Source organism: Gouania willdenowi, chromosome 11 (genome assembly GCF_900634775.1).
Source record: "Gouania willdenowi chromosome 11, fGouWil2.1, whole genome shotgun sequence".
NCBI lineage: Eukaryota > Metazoa > Chordata > Actinopteri > Blenniiformes > Gobiesocidae > Gouania > Gouania willdenowi.
Genome location: NC_041054.1, coordinates 19,985,871 through 20,006,588, shown reverse-complemented (window position 1 = coordinate 20,006,588; position 20,718 = coordinate 19,985,871). Strand labels below are relative to the sequence as shown.

Here is a 20,718-nt window from a genome sequence, read left to right as displayed (position 1 = left end):
CGTTTACTGTTTGCCATGCTGTAGCATTACCTTGATTTATGTCCTGTCTTTGCTTTGTCTCAGTTTCCATACCTCTCCATCTGAATTTGCCCCGCTCTTCCTCCCCGTCTGTCTCTGCCCTCGGTCAACTCTTCCACTCTTTATTTTTTTGTATCTTTTTTATTCCTCCCACACTCCTTTTTCACTTTGAAATCCTGAAAGGATGCAGAAAAGCATCTTTTTCTTTTTTTTTTTGTTTAAAGACTTGGCTTTCTCTTTTCTTCTAGCTGTTTCTTATTGAACCCTTTTAGAGAACTTTGTTTACCTGTAAGATCTGTGTCTGCTCCTTGTAAAGTGTTTTTCTAACATGCCGCTGAAAACTGAGAGTCACCTGGCACGCGAGGAAATGTAGAGGAGCTTTAGAATGACGGGAGATTGAAAGCCTGTCTGTATTTGCACCAGCTTCCTCCCACCATCAGCTCCTCCTTAGCAAATACAAGCTCTCATTGGAGTCCTCCGTTAGCCAAGCTGTAAATCACCACGTTGGAATATCAATTTAAAGGACCCCCCCCCCCCCTCCCCCCCTACTGTTCTCATCATGCCCCGCCCTCCTCACCACCCTGTGCGTCTCCCGTGCCTGCTCGTCCTCATCTCCTTTTCCCCTCTGTGCGTTGACCTCATTGCCCATGCGAGTAATTGGCATCTCTAAACGCTGGCGAGGCCAGAAAACCCCATTTGGGAAAAGTCTTGAAGCAGAGCACAGCAAGGGTGAGAGTCTCCTGAACTATACACACATCCTTCTACACACACACACACACACACACACACACACACATGCATCTCCTCCATCCAAGCTTTATCAGTATCTTCCCATCCTTTATAACGCAGTCGCTCTCCATTAGAGAAACCATCAGAAGCATCTTTCTTTTCTTAATCACTTTGAATTTTTTTTTTTTTCCTCCACCTTTTCTTTTCTTCGTTCTCAGGCTTTATTTCACCGTCATTTTTTCACCATCACATTCTTTCACTCTTTTATTGGCACTTTTTTTGAAATCGTACGCATGTTTGCTCTTCCAGTGTCTGTCAGCTCCCGGTAGAAACTCTGCAGTACTGAATCTGTCCAGATTAGACCATTAAACATGTAACAGACATTTCCACCAAAGTCATTGCTTGTGCCGAGGAAACATTCACTCCTATTTAATCCTGACAAAGGAAATCAGAAGCCTGTTTGTTGTATCTGTGTAGCCTTTGTTCTTTGGTTATTCAGTTTTAAAACCAAATCAAAATAACAAGTAAACAGTGTGGTTATTGTGTTTTACGGACTTCAAACCAAAATTAAAATCAAGAAAAATCAAAAACCAGATAACAGTGTTTTTCTGTTTTGAAATTAAATCTTCTTTTTGTGTGATATTTGGATATTTACGGGGAAACTAGGATGAGAGCTTCATGTTTTATGCTCACCACAAAGAGAGGACCCACAGACGGGGGTGGACTTTTACTCCTGGATAAAAAAAAAAAAGCAACGCATAAGTCACATTAACTGATAAACTGGTGAATTGAAACGTTATTAATACATAAATAAATCAAAACACAAAAAAATGGATGTTACGTGAAACCTGCACACGATATGTGATTAAAGGAACCACGTAGTGTAATGAATTTACTGGTGCTCCTCGTTTCTTGTGGTCAACTTCTGTGTATGTTGAAGGCTGCTGTTAGCAGCTGGCTAGTGGTTTTAAAATGTGCAAAAAATATATTTTTTACCGCCCTCAAAAAAGCTGAAATTGTTTTTGCAAAAGTGTCAAAAAAGTTCTAACATCTATTGTTCCTCACACCAGCCTCATTTGGTCCATAACACTGTTTGGTAAAGTTGACACGATATTCACAGATTCAATAATTCTTTAATGCCTGTGGGTCCTCTCTGTGTGGTGAGCATAAAACATGAAACTCTTGTCTTTGTTTCCCCGTAAATGTCCAAATATCACACAAACAGAAGATTTAATTTCAAAACAGAAATACAGAAAAATCAAACATCAGACAAGCATCGTTTTTCTGTTTTGGTTTTAAGTCAGTAAAACAAAATAACCACACTATTTATTGGTTATTTTGATTTGGTTTTAAAACAGAATAACCAAAGAATGAAGGGTACACAGATTTTGTTGCTATTGTCACAGCAGAGGAACATCTGAACGTAAGAAGTCTTCCAAAGTCTAAATCGCCTGCTGTGTTTTAGCTTAAAATGATTCATAATCATCACATAACATTTGTATTACAGTAGGCAGATGTTCATGTCAGTCAGCAGGGCTGCAGTTTGTTCGATTGCGTATCTCTCACGCTCCTCTCATTTCTGCATTCCTGCACAGTCTTCCTCCCGTCTGTCGGTCCGTCCGTCCAGTTCAGAGACTCCCAGTGCCGCTGAGTTGGTGAGCGCCATCGAGGAGCTGGTCAAAAGCAAGATGGTAGGAAACGTACACCGCCCAAAGCTGAAAGAACTCACTGTGTTTTAGATTTGCTACTGTGACCTTTAACCTCTGTGTTCTCCGTCCTCCGTATCTATATTTCATCTCAGTTCAAACTGCGTGCGTTTGATTCACAAATAACCCACATTCCCTTTATATACTGTACATGTAAAAGTAGATATAAAGTGTAGTTGTAGCCAAGGTTGGGGTCAATTATAATAGTAATTTGCATAATTGAGCTTTCATTCCAATTGTGATGTAATTATAAATGCAACTGTAATTGAAAAATCTATTGCTGTTGTCATCGTAATTGAATTCAGATCATTGACTTTGGCATGGGAATTCTATAAAAACTGGTTTATACATACGTAGTTAACAATTATATCAGATCAACTTTTCCCACTACCTGTCAGTTCTCTTGAGGATCAGTTTACCATCTAAAAAAATTTAAATCAAGGGGTATACTGACACAAAAAAGGCTCAGACGCCCACACCAAAAATATTAAAACCTATATTTTCATTGATTAGGAAGCCGAGGAAATAAATTAGATGATAGATATTTGTTTTTAGTGTATTTTACAGCTGATTTAAGACGTGGGTCAAAAGCCACCCATTATCATAGGACATACTAACAGAAAGCTAACACAAGAGGAAGTTTAAGTTTTATGGGATTATTTATTTCAGGCTCTGTAATTGTGATTAATTGTAATTGAATTTTAGTAATTGAGAACATCATTTGTAACTGACTTTCAGGGGGAAAATTATTGTAATTTTAGTTGTAAATAGAAAAATTGCAGCTTACCATAATCGTAATTGAGTTGTAATTGAACATGGATAAATGAAGACGTAATTGTAATGGAAAAAATGTAATTGACCCCAAACCTGGTTGTAGCTGTGGCTGTAGAGGTAGCTTACCTCCACGGGCCTAATGGGTGTGTACATTGTAGTAATGTGTTAAAAAAGCTTCAAAGTTAGAAGGTAGCTAGGTTACTTGTTAGCAGGTTACATGCCAAGCTGCTGAAGGAAATTATCCAAAATTTAATTCAGTTAAATTGTGTTAATGTAGCGCTATTTACGGCATTAAGTCATCTCTTAGCACTCATTACAAATTAGGAAATAGTTAAGAAAAACTTAATAATCCACGAGCATCACAAATAATATAAATATATTAAAATAATGAGAAATACGGGTCACTCTGACATTTTACAGCTAAATATGCTAAATTGAAATACTTAGACTAAAATGTTGAGAGTTGGACCAGGATCAATAACAGCACTACTTCATACCCAAATATTTTTATTCAGCAGAAATAAGTGGTTTTAGGATTTAGTTACTCTTTAAGTATCAAGCACATTTGTCAAAAGTTATGGAGAGAAACTTTCTAAATCAGGGGTTCTCAACTGGTCTCACCCTGGGACCCACATTTTTCCTCAGCCATTTCATCGCGACCCACGTTTTTTCAAAAATAGCTGTTGAAAACACATATTCTCTTTTTTAAAACTTAAATCTATACATTTTCCTGTGCAACATGCATTTCACAGCATGTCTGTCAAAAGAAAAGTTTCTTTCAAAATAAAAGACAAGTCCAACATGAGAGACTAAGTATTTATTTATTTTTGACCAGCTGCGACCCACTCAGTACAGGTCCACAACCCACTTTTGGGTCCCGACCCACCAGTTGAGAATCACTGTTCTAAATGTTTCTCTGCCAGGCTCTGGAGGACCGACCGAGCTCTCTGTCGGTGGATCAGGGAGACAGCAGCTCCCCTTCCTTCAACCCCTCCGACAACTCCCTCCTCTCCTCCTCCTCCCCAATGGAAGAGATGGACGAGCGCAGAGCGAGCCTCCTGAAGAAAAGACAGTATGTGCTGCACTGCCACACGCTGACAGGACGTGTGCTCGTACATGCGGTTTGATGAATCGTGATGTCTTTTCTTTAGTTACATTCTGCTGGAGCTGGTGGAGTCGGAGCGAGACTACGTCAGAGACCTCGCCCTGGTGGTGGAGGTGAGTCAGAGCTTCATCAGAGTCCCTTTCTTACAAACACTGGGACATTAGTTGGTTTCCATGGCTCGCCGCCATCTAAATAGACTCATAGATTAATTCTTATTAACTCATCAAACTCTCCATCCTCATCCTCCTAAATGTCTACCAAGAAGAAGCCAGTATGAAAATACACGGGCACTTAGGGGTCTATCCTCCCATCTGGCGTTTTTTTTTGCACGCCTGCAGTTACGCGCTTCTCTCCTATGCGTATTCTCTGGTCCAGGTTCCTGACACGCCCACCACGTGTAAGGTAAAGCACGTATGAGTGAATGAAGGTGGGCTGGAGGAAAGGAGGCGGTGATGTCATTTTTTTGGGCTGTCTAGAAATCACGGAACATGAAGTTTTCCCAACGCTTGTAAATGTCATTGAAATCCGTGAAAATGATAAAGTTCACTTTTATTTTGAAATGCCTTAATTGATAAACAATATAACAGGTTGATTTGATCAGATCATTGATCAGATTATTGCAGTGTGACTGGGTCACAGTTAAAATCTCTTTCCTTGATCATCATCATCATCATCATCATCGCTGTAAAACATGACAGAGTTAGATGAGCTGCAGATATGAGGAAATAACACGGCCACAGAGCACCTGCTTTAATACAGAGGGATGTTTACAGTGAAACAGAACTATTGGCTTCCATAATACACAGTTTGAAATATAAATAGTTTAAAGCGACCTGAGCTGAGCCTCATTAAAATATGTGTGGAAACAGTTTCTGGTCCATCGTCATCTGCATATGACAGCTTGTTTCTCTCTGTAGTGGATCAAACTGTGACTTTACGTTGGACATAGTATGAAAATAGTTGAATCACTGTGACCAACGTGGACAGAAGTCTGCGTCTGTCAGAGTTTTAATTAATCGCGCAGCAGCAGCTGAGTGATCACAGCTGCTGCTGCATGACGCACAAGTCCGTGTGGCTTCAGATGTAACTAAGTTCATATTTCTAGAGCAATATAATGTTTCACCTTATCGGGGTGCAGCACTTATTCCAGGGTTAGAAGCACGTAAGAGGAAAAGGACTCACGCTCACCGGAGAATGCGCGTAAAGCCAGATTTGAATGGGAACACCCACATTTCAGGGCTGCTCCACCCACAGTGCTTAACTAGGAGAATAGAGCCCTAAATTATGGAACAACTGTAAGACTTTGAAATGCTACAAAACGTGTCTTGAGAAGTTTTTGTGTGCACGTATCTAGCTTTGTGTTATATTTTATTTTTGTTCAATCCAATATTTTATTTTAGTTTTCTGTTGAATTGTTTGACATTGTGGTATTCACAAATCCTTTACAATCACTTGTGTTTTTTATTAGGTTTTAATCTGATTGTATGTTTAGTAATTTAAACATTTATTTTCGGTTTTATCTTTTGTTTTTTACGTTCTGTTGTTTTTGTTCATTACTGATTACTAATTAGGTAAAGGCTTCAAATAAGTTATTTAAGCTTTCTGCCTTTTCCTGCACTGTTTATCAATCTTTTATGTGATATTGTGTATTCTTCTGTAATTGTGCAAAATAAATATAGAAATAAGATAAATATGTTGGTAATATTGAAAAATTGGATATTTAGTGTTTAACAATATCGGCTAGCAGCACAAAGCTAATATTGAACATCCTTAAAATACAGTGTACACTTTGTGTATTCTTTCCTGAATGAACTTCTTGACAAACTTTTGTCTTCTTGAATTTATTTATTTATTTATTTTGAAACACTCAAATTGTCACTTTGTTTGTTTTCCTCGTCAGGGATACATGAGCAGAATGAAAGAGGAGGGCGTTCCCGATGACATGAAGGGAAAAGACAAAATCGTGTTTGGCAACATCCATCAGATCTACGAGTGGCATAAAGAGTATGTTTATACACGCACGCACGCACACACACACACACACACACACACACACACGTGTAATACAGGTCCTAACCACTCCTCTGTGCTCAGTTTCTTCCTCCGGGAGTTGGAGAAGTGTTCGGAGGACCCTGACAGGCTGGGGCCACTCTTTCTAAAGCAGGTTGGTCCTCACTCCACTCCAAATGTCCTGTTCAGTACTGTCCTGTAGTGACACGACTCCTCCTCTTTACCAGGAGCGGCGGTTGAACATGTACGTGGTGTACTGTCAAAACAAGCCCAAGTCGGAGCACATCGTCTCAGAGTACATCGACACCTACTTTGAGGTATGACTAAGTCGTTTGCTACCCTGGATGCTGTCAGGTTCTTACCAGTTGTGGCCTAAACATCATCAGAATATACTGTACAGGTGCTGGTCATAAAATTAGAATATCATGCAAAAGTTAACTTATTTCTGTAATTTCATTCAAAAAGTGAAACTTGGATATTGTATTTATTCATTACACACAGACTGATATATTTCAAATGTTTATTTCTTTTAATTTTGATGATTATAACTGACAACTAAGATTTTCAAGGGCTGGCCAGTTTCACTTTAACTGGAGGGGAAGATAATAAGTAAGGCTAGCTATAGCACTAACTTCAAAAAGTAGGAAATGTTTAAGTTTAAACATGCAACTCTTAATTTATGCCGTTTCATTTTCATTACATTCCATAGAAAATGATCGTCTTCCTATTTTTCTAGCTACTAACAAACAACTTTTAACTAATCATATAACGTAACATTTGTAAAAGGTAACAATTACGTCATATTTTACAAAAATATATATCATCATTATATACTGTATTTAACATACCACAACTCATACACACAATATGCAACACTTAAAAACATTTACACAATGTTTCAGAGAAAATAAAGATTTAAAGATGGTTAATTTAATACTAAAACTTTATCACGTGCAGCAGTGTTTAACTTTACTAAGTCCTAACTACATCTGTCATATGTATTTATCTTTGTGAGACAGAATCTGCCCCCAGGCCTTCAGAATCAATAGTGCGGAAATGAAGATGAGCTTTCAAGTTGGCTATTGTATGTATGACCTGCTGTAGCACCAGTGTAACATTGGAGCCAGCTAGCGGGCGCGGTACGTGCATGTCTTTTGATTGGATACCGTGTTGGGACGTCATAGGGTGGACTCTAATTTGGCTGCCGGAGCTGGGATTGGGCCGTTCCTGGTATCAATGGATAGGTCTGGTCCTCCGGAGCCCAAAAATATCTCTCGTAGAGGCAGAACGCACCCTTTTTTTGAAATTATATAAAACCTACTAAACATGGACTTTGAAAATAAAAGTCCCCAACCCAGCTGTGTCAGTTCTCCATCTCTGGCCTGACCAGCTGTTTTTAATGCGTCACACGCGAGGAAGCAGGGTGACAGCATTGACAGCTCCGAGGTAGACTGCAGTGACACGACGAACACTTGTTTCCATCTCCAGGTGTGAAATGCACGGCCCGCCACTGGATCTTAAGAACGCTCTTTGTGTTTGCAGGACTTGAAGCAGCGTCTGGGACACAGGTTGCAGCTCACGGACCTGCTCATCAAACCAGTCCAAAGAATTATGAAGTACCAGCTGCTGCTCAAGGTCAGACCTGTGGCTGTACCCTCCTCACAGCTTCCTCCCCTTTCCTTTTCCTACCAAATCTGCTTTTCTTCTGTTAAGGTCAGGGTTGGGGTTAATCGCGTAATGGATAATTAATTACAGTTATTACATAATTGTAATTGTAACTGAACAAAGCTGTTGCGGTTGTAATCATATTTGAATTGCAATTGAGTTCAGATAATTTACTTTGTAATTGGCGCGGAAATTCTATAAAAATGCCAATTACAATTGAATCAAAGGCAAACCTATGGAATCATGTTACAGTTCTATGGCTTAACATATGTAGATAGTAATTATTCAAATATGTTTCATATCAGTTCACTTGAGGATCATTTTACCATTAAAAAATAATTAAAATCTAGGGGTATACCTCCAGAAAAAAGGATCATACGCCCACACCATAAATATTAATACCATTATTTTTCATTGATTAGGAAAATAGATGAGAAACAAAATAGATGATATATATATTCTTTTTGGTGTATTTTACAGTTTAATTAAAACATGGGTCATATTAACTCACCTGTTATCATAAGAGATACTAACAGAAAGCTAGTGTTTTATGGGCTTATTTATTAAAGGCTCAGTAATAGTGATTAATTTATATTTTGATAGCACTTTGAGATGATATTGTTGTAATTTGCACTATATACAGTAAATAAAGTGTGATTGAGTTTCAGGGGAAAAATAATAGTTGCAATTTTAATGGTCATTGGAAAGAATGTTGGTTGCCGCAATCATAATTGAGTTGTAATTTAACATGGATAATTGATGATGTAATTGTAATTGAAAAACGTAATTGACCCCAACCCTGGTTAAGCTTCCCCGTCTTATCATTGAGTTTTTAATCTGGGTTTTAGGATTTCCTCAAGCACTCAAAAAGGGCTGGGCTAGAGTCCATGGATCTGGAGGTGAGCAAAGTTCCTTTTATCTCCTCAAATAATAACTAAAGCCACTTCCTAAACCTTCCTTCATCCCATTTCAGAAAGCGGTGGAGGTGATGTGCATCGTGCCCAAAAGATGCAACGACATGATGAATGTTGGCCGCCTGCAGGGATTCGATGTAGGATGTTTTTTTAGCTGGTGATAAAGAACCACCAAAGTCTCTGAAAGCACTGGCTCATATCATCCTCCGTGTCCCTCCTCAGGGGAAGCTGGTGGCCCAGGGCCGCCTTTTGCTGCAGGACACGTTCATGGTGTCGGACACAGAGGGCGGCGTGCTCGGCCACATGAAGGAGAGGAGGATCTTCCTGTTTGAGCAACTCGTCATCTTCAGTGAGCCGCTGGACAAGAAGAAAGGCTTCTCTATGCCAGGCTTCCTCTACAAGGACTGCATCAAGGTAGAGAAACGACACGGGTTGCATGTTCAAATCCCATTGATAACCTTAAGGTTGTCAAGCAGAAACACTGCATCTAAACCCAACAAAAAATAGTCCACCACTTTTTACAAAGACTTTTATAAAATTGATGTGTGTGTTTTCGTCTCTGAAAAGTCACTTTCTGAGCATTTCTACAATCTGGCTGTTTAGGGGCCTACTTCATGAGTGGGCATGTCTATAGACGCTGACTTCATGTCTGGCTCTTTTACGAGGGTGATCATTGATCACCAAAGTGATTTTATTTTTGCTATCCACACACTGTTGTTTTCACTCATTGTTTTCAGCCAAATAACTGCACATTACACTAAAACACTCGGCTATTTAAGCGGCTATTGTTAATGAGAGTCCGTCTCAGCGCTTCAGGGTCCGTGTTTCTCAGCAGTAGCAGCAGCAGTCATTCAAACTCTCACCGGAGTGTTAAAAAGTCACTTTCTCCTCCTCCTGTGTTGCTCTTTTCTTCAGGAGTAGTGCATTCAAGGTGATAATCATTTGTTTTGTTCAACCGATGTGTTGTATTGTGTCACAAACACGTCAGATTAGCGATGCAAGGCAATATAAAAGATACTAAAAATGTGTCTGCTCTCTGGTGCTACACCAAACCACAAGAGCGGAGTACACCTCCGCATGAACAAATAGTGCATACACTACATTGTATTTTCACTGTGAAGGCATGGCACTGGCAGCAGGCAAGTTCTGTTTTTAGTTTTACGGGTAGCCATTACTCCTTCACTAGCAAAGAAAAACAATGGCGGACTTTCGCAAAAGTTTTCATCAGGTTGGGGGTGGAGTCCATGGGTGGAGTTACCAGTGGAGGGGAGGGTATTTTCTATCCCGATTGCACTTGTCATGTCACAAATGTAGAAAAATTGAAACAGAGCACTTTTCTCTGTGTTGTAAGACTTACACAGACCACAAACAAAGGACTGGATGGATTTATTTCACATATTGTGTGCCGTGTGTTCAAAAACACTGCAAAAGTGGATTTTCATAATTTGTCCCCTTTAATATAATTTTAGTACTTAATGTTTAGTTTCAGTGTTTATAATTTGGTTTTAGTCTCAGCATTTGAAATTATTATTCACAAGGTCACTTTAACTGCTGTTTTATACAAGCACTCTGGCTGCTGCTCTAGACTATTTAGACCCTAGGTTCTCAAAGTGGGGTACGGATACCCCCACCTCTACGCAAATTGTTTGGCAAATGCTAATGTTAATTAATGATAGGCTAATGCTAATTTTAATGCTAGGCTAACACTAGGCCAATGCTAATACATTCATTGTTCAATGACGCGTACCAGCACCTGCATACTCATTCTAGTTATATACGATCCCTCAACAGGATAGGTAAAATTCAGAGACAATTTTCACAGTAGGGATACATTGTATATGACATTACATTATTATGTTTTTAAGTGTGCAGGAGTAGGGGGTACATGGCTTCAGGTTAAATGTCTGAAGGGGTACAGGACTGTGAAAAGTTTGGGAACCACTGATATAGACTATTTATCTTTTTAACTATAAAGAATTGTCAGGAATGTGAGTGTGAATATGTGTGTATGTGTATGTTTAAACCGTTCACTCATCTTATCTGCACTACTGTGTATGTTCAGCTGAATAACAGTAAAACTTATTAGATTTTTGATTTGATTTGAGAAGTGATGAATCCTGAATCCTCTCCAGGTGGGCTGCTTGGGTCTGGAGGACAGTGTGGAAGGCGACTTGTGTAAGTTCATCCTCACCTCTCGGTCGACCAACGGCACTGTGGAGTCCTTCGTGTTGCACTCATCCCACCCGGGCGTGCGTGAGGTCTGGACCCTTCAGATCAGTCAGATGCTCGAGAGCCAAACCAACCTCCTCAACGGTGAGCTGGACTAAATCATCGACAGGACACAGGGAAAGATTTGATATTTGAAGGGTTTCAAACACTACCTTGGTCTCTTTTCTATTCTAATGCAGCTTTGACCTCCCCGAGAGAGTATCAGAGGAACCACGTGGGGCCGCCCAGCGGGGGGGCTCCAACTCCTGGTGGAGCTGGGACGGCTGTGGCTGTTGGAGGTTCTCAGAGTACACCTGCACCATCTGGACCTCAGGGCGGCTCCCGGCGTCCTTCCAGGATCCCACAGCCTTCTCGCCTCCCCCAGCCCTTACGCCACCACCCGGGGTCGGACCCGGAGGGCCCCACAAAGACGTCAGGTAGGAGACATCAGTGTGTGAATGTGAGATTTCCCCTATAATCAAAGATGAGACTGAGGTGTGAGTTGTACTCGGTTGTGATCCAGGTTCCTCCCCTCATCGTGCCCCTCCCTCCCTGCTTCCCTCGGGGGGGACCCCACATTCTTCCCCCTCCCCAGATGACCACGTTCAGACTCCCACTCCAGCCAGCGCTGTAACACCAATCCCCCGCGCCACAGTCGGGCCTCTGCCCGCTACGCCCTCTGCTAAACTTCGGCCGGGAGCCGTGTCCGCCCTCGCTGCTCCGGCTCTTTGCAAAGACAACCTCCCTCCTCCCCCTCTCAGCCCGAGCCAAAAGACTGGATCTGGGTTTTGGAGCTCAATGCCGGGCTCTCCAGCCAGCAGGCCTGGCTCGTTCACCTTCCCTGGAGAAACCGGGGAGACTCCGACCCGTCAGAGCTCAAACCAGACACAAAGCGGCTCTGGCAGCCAAACACACAGACACTCCACGCACAGCAAGGACACGGACCGCATGAGTACGTGTTCCTCGACCAGCGAGCAGTCCATCCAGTCCACCCAAAGCAACGGGGTAAGACCACCACGTGCTGCCTAATGACACCACTAACATAGAGGCAGCAGGAGGCCTGCTCTGTCCTCTTCTGTCTCCTGTCCTAATTCTTCAGTCAGCGCTACTAATCCGCTCCCCTCTGTGCATCTCTGACTACCTTCACTGCTCTTCAACATCCTCCTCTCTAGCTTTTGTCCAAAGCCATCAACACGTGCAGCTTTGAATCTCTTCAGCAGGCTGGGTTCACCTCTTCAGTGATTATGTGTCAAGGTTTACTTTCGACTTCTTTCCTCTAATAAAACTTCTACTAACCCCTGACTTCCTCTTGGCCGTCCGTCACCACCTGCTGTCTTCATGGTGTTTTTTCCTGGAATGTGTTATTCCTGCAAACTAACCTCTGACGTTTGTGGTTTACCTACAAACGCACTCAGAGATCCTTTCATTCAGCCTAACACTCGTCTGGTCTTTTTTTTATGGCTGCAATGCGAAGATGAGTGAAATGGAGTTTCTTCTACGCTGCAAATTATACTTTCAAAATACATGGAACGTCTTCCTTCTCCTTTGACCCCATTGCTTACTACCCTCGGCACAAATAACTAGGCGTACAACAGTTCTCAATCATATATTGAACCGTTCGGCACGGCATCCACGGTTCAATACTGACTTGTAAACCCTGGTTTTAACGGTTTGGCGTATAGGCTCCATGCTTGTCTGTCTCACTAAATTGGCATTGCCTGTGTGCCTGTGAGTCAGCGTGCAGGGAACAGAAAATCATGTAATGTGAGTTAATAAGCCAATCACAACGCGCTATGGCATGAGGGAGCACCGCAGTCTTTAAAGTCAGTGGTGTGGGAACATTTAGCTTTCATTGTCGAGTCTAATGACAATGAACTTAAAACAGTGAATTAAAATATCTGTAAACATTGTTTATATTGCAGCCGTTTTCATTAATTGGAGATGTGGGCTTCCGTCATTTATTAAATACGCTTGTTTATTACAAGGTTTATTCATGAAAAGTAATGCATTTTTGTTTATTTTTGAATGAATAAGAATGGAGGATTAAGCACTTGTCCTTTGGAAGTGTTATTTTATTTCATATGTATGTACAGTACACCATACATAGGAATGTGTATGCATTTTGTTTTGCTTTAAAGTAAAACAAAACAGTTTAAAATAATCCCTTGCTGGAAACACTTTAACGGCCCGGGCCATCAGAACCAAACCGTGAGCAAAAAAACAAAGTACCTATTGACACCTCTGCAGTCCTTAAATGTGTTTTTGACCATTTTCCTGAACGCACTTCCAAAATTATTTCACTTTAAAAAAACTTTTTTTTTCTAATTTGTTCCCATGTGCGTGTGCAGAGTGAAAGTAGCAGCAGCAGTAGCGTATCCACCATGTTGGTGACCCAGGACTACATGGCTGTGAAGGAGGATGAGATCAGCGTCAGTCAAGGCGAGGTCGTCCAGATCTTGGCCAGCAACCAGCAGAACATGTTCCTAGTGTTCAGGGCGGCTACCGAGCAGGGCCCGGCAGCCGAGGGCTGGATCCCCGGATTCGTGCTGGGACACACCTCGGCCATCGTCCCTGACTGCTCCGAGCCGTCCATCAAGTAAGACCTCCAGTTATGATTAGGTTTTCCATTCCCCGTGTTCAATTACAATTCAATTACAATAACAGTAACCAGCATTTTTTCTAAATGGGCGACCGTGGCTCAGGTGGTAGAGGGTCGTCTTCTGATCGAGAGGTTGGGGGTTCGATCCCAGTACCTGACTATGTGTCGAAGTGTCCTTGGGCAAGACACTGAACCCTAAGTTGCTCCCAGTGGTCGACTAGCGCCTTGCATGGCAGTCCTGTCCCACTGGTGTGTGAATGTGAGAGTGATTGGGTGAATGAGCTGATATGTAAAGCGCTTTGAGACTGCTTCAGTGTGGTGATAAAGCGCTACATAAAATCAGGTCCATTTACCAATTAAATGACAATTTTTTTTTTAATCCTCAAAGACAATTACAATTACTAAAGTTCAATTACAATTAATCACAATTACTGAGCCTGAAATAAATAACCTAATAAAAGTTAACATTCCTCTTGTGTTAGCATCACTTATAATAACAGCTCTTAAATCAGCTGTAAAATACACTAAAAAACAAATATATATCATCTAATTTCTTTCCCATCTATTAGTTTCCTTGTTAGGCTTCATAATCAATGAAAATATAGGTTTTAATATTTTTGGTGTGGGAATCTGAACCTTTTTTGTGTCGTTTTTTTTACGATAAAATGTGGGAAACATTAATAATTAACTACATGTGTAGAACCATACATAGAACTGTAACATTGTTCATCAGTTTTGCATTTAAATTATAACTGACAATTTTTATAGAATTTTCACGGCAATTACAATTACAAAGTCAATTATCTAAACTGAATTACTATTTAATTATGATTACGACAGCAACATATTTTTGAAATTACAGTTATAATTGACTCCGACCCTGCTTAATGACCGTGATTTTCTCCTGTAGCAGTAGGAAGTCTTCATCTTGGCACACGTCCCTGCGCATCCGAAAGAAGTCTGAGAAAAAGGAAAAGGAGGCAAAGAAAGAGAGCAAGCTGGAGAACGGCTACAGGAAGTCCAGAGACGGCCTTGCTAATAAAGTTTCTGTAAAGGTGAGATTGCGTTCACTTCAGGAGTGAAGTTTGATGAAGTTGTGTCTGACGTTTGTTTGTTTGTTTGTTTATGTTTGTGCATGGTTTTCCCACAGCTTCTAAACCCAAACTACATCTGTGATGGTAAGTAAACTGTGCTTCATGCAGCTCCTTCCGTTCAGCTGCTCACTGTGAGACTTTACACTGAAAGGGTGTTTCCTCCTTCCTCCTCTCAGTTCCCCCTGAGTTCCTCGTAAGCCTGAGTGATGTGACGTGTGATAATGGAGAGAGCGTCACCCTCAGGTGTAGGGTCTGTGGTCGACCGCGAGCCAGCGTCACCTGGAAGGGACCCGACCAGAGCAACCTCAGCAACAACGGACACTTCAGCATTGCCTACAGGTTGGAATTTACATGCTAACTAACACACATCAACGCATGCTAACAAACACACACTAACTAATGCACGCTAACAATCACACATTAACGAACACACACTAACCACCACACGCTAACTAGCGCATGCTAACAAACACAAGCTAACAAATAAACTAACAAAAAGATGCTAACTAATTCACACTAACAGACACGCTAACAAATACATGATAGCGCAGGCTAACAAACAATAATTAACACACTACCACATGCAAACAAACACATGCTAACAAACACATGCTAACAAACACACGCTAACAAACACACACTAACATACACACACTAACATACAAACACTAATTAACACACTAACAAACACACACTAATTAACACACTAACACATGCTAACAAACACACACTAACATACAAACACTAATTAACACACTAACACATGCTAACAAACACACACTCACAAACACACACTAACAAACACACTAATTAACTCACTAACACATGCTAACAAACACACACTCACAAACACACACTATGAAACACACTAATTAACACACTAACACATGCTAACAAACACACACTAACAAACACACACTAACAAACACACACTAATTAACACACTAACACATGCTAACAAACACACACTCACAAATATGCGATAAAACAGGCTAACAAACACTAAATAACACACTAACACATGCTAACAAACACACGCTAACTGATGCATGCTAACAAACACACGCTAACAAACACATACTAATTAGCACATGCTAATAAACACACGCTAAAACACACCAACTAGCGCACGAACAAACACAGGCTAGCAAACACTGGCTAACTAACACATGCTAACAAACACAGGCTAGCAAACACAGGCGAACTAACACACGCTAACAAACACAGGCTAGCAAACACAGGCGAACTAACATACGGTAACCAGTGCTTAATTTGTGAATCATCAGGTCTGGGAACAAATGCCGGGTGTTGTTCTGGCACTAAGAGAGAGACAAATATGTCACGGAATACATTTTTTAAAGCGTTTTTTGCTAACTAAATGGGTCAATAATATCACGTGAACACAAACAACCAATTAACCCAAATGGTGAATCAGCGTTAAAGAAAATTGCCGTTACAGAGCGCATCGTCTCTCACTCTGAGTGATAGCTGTCAGATCTGCCGTGTTTCAGCACCAAGGACAGCGCAAAATCACTGCTAGTTTAGCCACTCATCACACACTATACTTTCAGAACACAAAAACCCACAAATACAAAACATTTACAAACGTTTACACTATAACTCCGCTAATGAATCAGCAGACAATGAAAATAAAATGCGTGCTTACTTTTTATTTGTCAAAACAGCTAAAAAAACAACCATGGAGAACTTTGTATCCTTGCAACTTTCTTTCTATATTTCACAGCCAAGGCCTTCATGCCTTGTCTTTCATAAGCCAAGAGTAGCAACTTAGCTTTGAAATTAGCCTCTATCCAAACTTCCCTGGTCTTAATGTCCATAGCAGAACTTTAATCATTGTGTCCTTCTCTTCTCTCTGTCCCCGAGTCCTCTTCATGTCCCTGGGTAGCTTTCCTCTGTTGCTCCTGCATTAGCATCTTCGCTGCAGGTGCTGCTACTGCTACGCTACTGCTACGCTACTGCTGCTCTCCTCTGCGATTTCCACAGAAACAACCTTGGACTTCTGAACCTCAGGCTCTGCTTCACTTATTGGCTTAAAACAGCTTTTTTTTTAGCCATTATTTACCGTCTTCCAAGCGGACAAAGAAACAATTTTTGTGCAAAATCACACTTTAGACATAGCGTGGGCGTGGCTTGACTTAGCTCTCTCTCACTCACGCTCAGTTTTTACCTTCAATTTTTTGTTTACAATTACTTTTCCAGTGATTTCAACTAAATAAAAGACACAGCAGTCCAAATATAATATTTCAAAATGTAATCAAAACACCTAAAAGCAAATGAGGTGCTGGAAAAATAAATAAATAAAAAATAAGTGCTGGTGAAATCTAGGAGATGCCAAATCCTGCTCCAAATTAAGCACTGATGGTAACTAACACACACTAACAAACACACGCTAATTAAATGCGCGCTAACACACGCTAACAAACACACGCTAACAAATACATGCTAACAAACACAAGCTAACAACACATGCTAACAAGCACACACTAACCCATACATGCTAACAAATGCATGCTAACAAATGCACGCTAATTAATGCACGCTAACACACGCTAACCAATACACGCTAACAAACACACATTAACAAATACATGTTAACAAATGCATACTAACAAACAGACGCTAATTAATGCACGCTAACACATGCTAAGAAATAGACGCTAACAAACACAAGCTAACAAACGCACGCTAACGAACACACGCTAACAAGCACACACTAACTAATACATCTTAAAAAATGCATACTAACAAACGGACGCTAATTAATGCACGCTAACACGTGCTAAGAAATAGACGCTAACAAACACAAGCTAACAAACGCACGCTAACGATTACACGCTAACAAACACATGCTAACAAGCACACGCTAACTAATACATCATAACCAACGCACGCTAACAAACAGTGGTACACAGGGGTTCATCACCTTTTGCTCTGATTGTGTGTGTTGCAGTGAGTCGGGTGAAGCTACGCTGCGTATCATCGGCACAGCGTCTGAGGACGACGGCGTCTACACCTGCGTAGCGACCAATGAGCTGGGCAGTGTGACATCATCAGCCAGCCTCAGAGTGTTGGGTGAGTAAACAGAATCACGCCTCCTCTCACTGGCTGAGTACTGAGTGTGTGCTGGTGTTGGCTCAGTCGTGTCCACAGACGGTGTCCGAGTGAGCTGGAAGGACAACTTTGAATCTCACTACGCTGAAGTGGTAGAACTTGGAAGGTAACGTAAGCATTTATGACAATGATTACATTTTCCTTCAGCGTGTTGATACTAGAATGATGTCACCGTGTTCTCCAAACAGGGGTCGCTTCTCTGTAGTCAAGCGGTGTGACCACCGAAGCACCAAACGCACGGTGGCGGTCAAACATGTCAACAAGAAGCTGATGAGGAGAGACCGAGTGACTCAGGAGCTCAATCTGCTCCAGAGACTCCAACACCCGCACATAGTCAGCCTGATAGACACGTACGAGACCCCCAGCAGCTACGTAGTGGTCCTGGAGATGTACGTACACCAAGTGACCCCCAGGTGAGCTCCAGCTGCTCTGACACTGACCCCTCCCCCCGTCTGTTACGCTGTGATCCAGGGCTGATCAAGGCCGGCTGCTGGACTACATCGTGAGCTGGGGGAATCTGACGGAGGAGAAGGTGGCCTGCTACCTGCGCCATGTTTTAGAAGCTTTACACTACTTGCACAACTGCCGAATAGTTCACTTGGACGTAAAAGTAAGTAATGGTTTCCTCTACAGTGATTACAGAAGGTAAACGTACGGTTCTCCTAGGCCTGGACGATATGTCCAATTTTTTTTATATTAATTCGTTTTTTTTGTTGCGGACGATTTAGAAAATAGAAAATGTGACTTTTTTCTTGTCCCCGCCCTCTTGTTTCTCTCTAATGCGCACACAGCAACAACCAGGGTTGTGGTCAATTACATTTTTCAGTTACAATTATGTTTGCAATTTAATTGCAATTAAATTATAATTTATGGTAACCAGCATTTTTTCCAATTACAATTATTTTCCATCCTCAGAAAGTAAATTACAATTGCGTTCTCAATTACTAAAGTTCAATTACAATCACAATTGCTGAGCCTGAAATAAATAAGCTAATAAAAGTTAACCTTCTGATTTAGGACTTGTTATCATAAGAGATGCTAACAGAAAGCTAACACAAGAGGAAGGTTCACTTTTATTAGGTTAATAATTTAAGGCTTAGTAATTATTATTAATTGTAATTGAGAGCGTAATTGTAATTGACTTTCTGAGGATAAAAAGTAATTGTAATTTATTTGGGAAAAAATGCTGGTCACTGTAATCGTAATTGAACATGGGTAATTGAAAACGTAATTGTAGGTGAAAAATGTAATTGTCCCCAACCCTGGACAGGACAGGCTGGGACGTAGGGCTGGGCGATATATCGAGATTCAAGATTTATAGTTTTCTATTTTAGCGATTTAGAAAATAGTAAAATGTAGGAGAGATTGATATGAAACATATTTTAATAACTGTAAACTACATATGTGTAGAACTGTACATAGAACTTCCCCAGTTTTTTGTTAAATTATAGTTGAATTGTAATGGCAATTACAATTACAAGTCAATTAATAAACACAATTACAATTTAATTGCAATTACTACATGTAACTGATTTTTTAAAACTACAAATAAGCCATATTTGTAATAAATTATCAATTACGCGATTACAATTATAAGTGACCCCAACCCTCTTATAGGCCATATTGTCATTTTCTAAATCGCTAAAATAGAAAACTGGATATATTGTCCAGCCCTACGTCCAATGCTGACCCGTCTTCTCTCTCTGTTCTCTCTGTTCTCGTTGCAGCCTGAGAACCTCCTGGTGACCCACGGCACCAGTGGACAGCCATCGGTCAAACTCACAGACTTCGGTGACGCCGTTCAGCTCAACAGCGCCCACTACGTCCACCCCCTGCTGGGCAGTCCCGAGTTTGCCTCCCCAGAGTTGGTTCTCGGTGATCCGGTATCGCTGACCTCTGACCTCTGGAGCCTGGGAGTGGTGACCTACGTGCTGCTGAGCGGCGCCTCCCCTTTCCTAGACGAGAGCGCAGAGGAAACGTGTCTCAACATCTGCAGGCTGGATTTCAGCTTCCCCAGGGACTACTTTCAGGGTGTGAGTGAGGCGGCTCGGGACTTTGTGTGTCTGCTCCTCCGGACCGACCCGGGCAGGAGGCCCCCGGCTGGGCTCTGCCTGCAGGAGGCGTGGCTACAGGGGGCCAGAGCGGACTGCTGCCTGGACACGTCCCGCCTTATTTCCTTCATAGACCGGAGGAAACACCAGACGGACGCGCGCCCCATCGGAGGAGTCAGAAACTTCATCCAAAGCCGCCTTCAGCCCTGAAGCTGCTGCCTCGCAGACGCAGAAATCATGAATGCTGATCTCATCCTCAATCCATGTACCCTTCCTTCTTTGGTTATTTAGTTTTAAAACCAAATCAAAATAACAAATAAACTGTGTGGTTTTTTGTTTTACTGACTTAAAAACCAAAATAGAATTACAGAAACCACAAAAGCCAGAAAAGCAGCATTTTTCTGTTTTAAAATTAAAATATTAATTGCGAAAAAATTTTTTATATTCATGGATAATTACAAGGAAATTAGAGCGAGAGCTTAAGCACGTTACATTCTGTCAGAACGAACAGTGTTACGGTCCAAATAGTATCCAGTTAAACTGGTGACTGACTATCGACTGTGAAGAATAGATGTTGGAACTTCTACAGTTTGACACTTTTGCAAAAAAAGTTGATCACAAGAAGTGAGGAGCACCAGTAGATTCATTACACCACATCTGGTTCCTTTAATCACAAACCGTGTCTTTTTTGTGTAACATTCATTTTTCGTTTT

General features: G+C 41.2%; 1 protein-coding gene across 2 annotated transcripts in view; it reads left to right on the top strand.

The window, feature by feature from the left end:
• The window catches only part of LOC114471873 (triple functional domain protein-like), a 38,809-nt gene extending 18,091 nt beyond the window's left edge, over positions 1-20,718 (top strand). For both annotated transcript variants that reach the window (XM_028460849.1, XM_028460848.1), the window contains 22 exons: positions 2,343-2,438; positions 4,151-4,299; positions 4,379-4,445; positions 6,233-6,336; positions 6,427-6,496; positions 6,570-6,659; positions 7,885-7,977; positions 8,856-8,906; positions 8,981-9,058; positions 9,144-9,335; positions 11,054-11,234; positions 11,330-11,566; positions 11,653-12,134; positions 13,478-13,725; positions 14,639-14,783; positions 14,879-14,906; positions 14,999-15,161; positions 17,794-17,915; positions 17,982-18,060; positions 18,143-18,343; positions 18,426-18,564; positions 19,682-20,718. In XM_028460849.1, the coding sequence (XP_028316650.1) occupies positions 2,343-2,438; positions 4,151-4,299; positions 4,379-4,445; positions 6,233-6,336; positions 6,427-6,496; positions 6,570-6,659; positions 7,885-7,977; positions 8,856-8,906; positions 8,981-9,058; positions 9,144-9,335; positions 11,054-11,234; positions 11,330-11,566; positions 11,653-12,134; positions 13,478-13,725; positions 14,639-14,783; positions 14,879-14,906; positions 14,999-15,161; positions 17,794-17,915; positions 17,982-18,060; positions 18,143-18,343; positions 18,426-18,564; positions 19,682-20,215 (3,549 nt within the window). In that variant the 3' untranslated portion in view covers positions 20,216-20,718. The remainder of the gene's footprint in view (positions 1-2,342; positions 2,439-4,150; positions 4,300-4,378; positions 4,446-6,232; positions 6,337-6,426; positions 6,497-6,569; positions 6,660-7,884; positions 7,978-8,855; positions 8,907-8,980; positions 9,059-9,143; positions 9,336-11,053; positions 11,235-11,329; positions 11,567-11,652; positions 12,135-13,477; positions 13,726-14,638; positions 14,784-14,878; positions 14,907-14,998; positions 15,162-17,793; positions 17,916-17,981; positions 18,061-18,142; positions 18,344-18,425; positions 18,565-19,681) is intronic.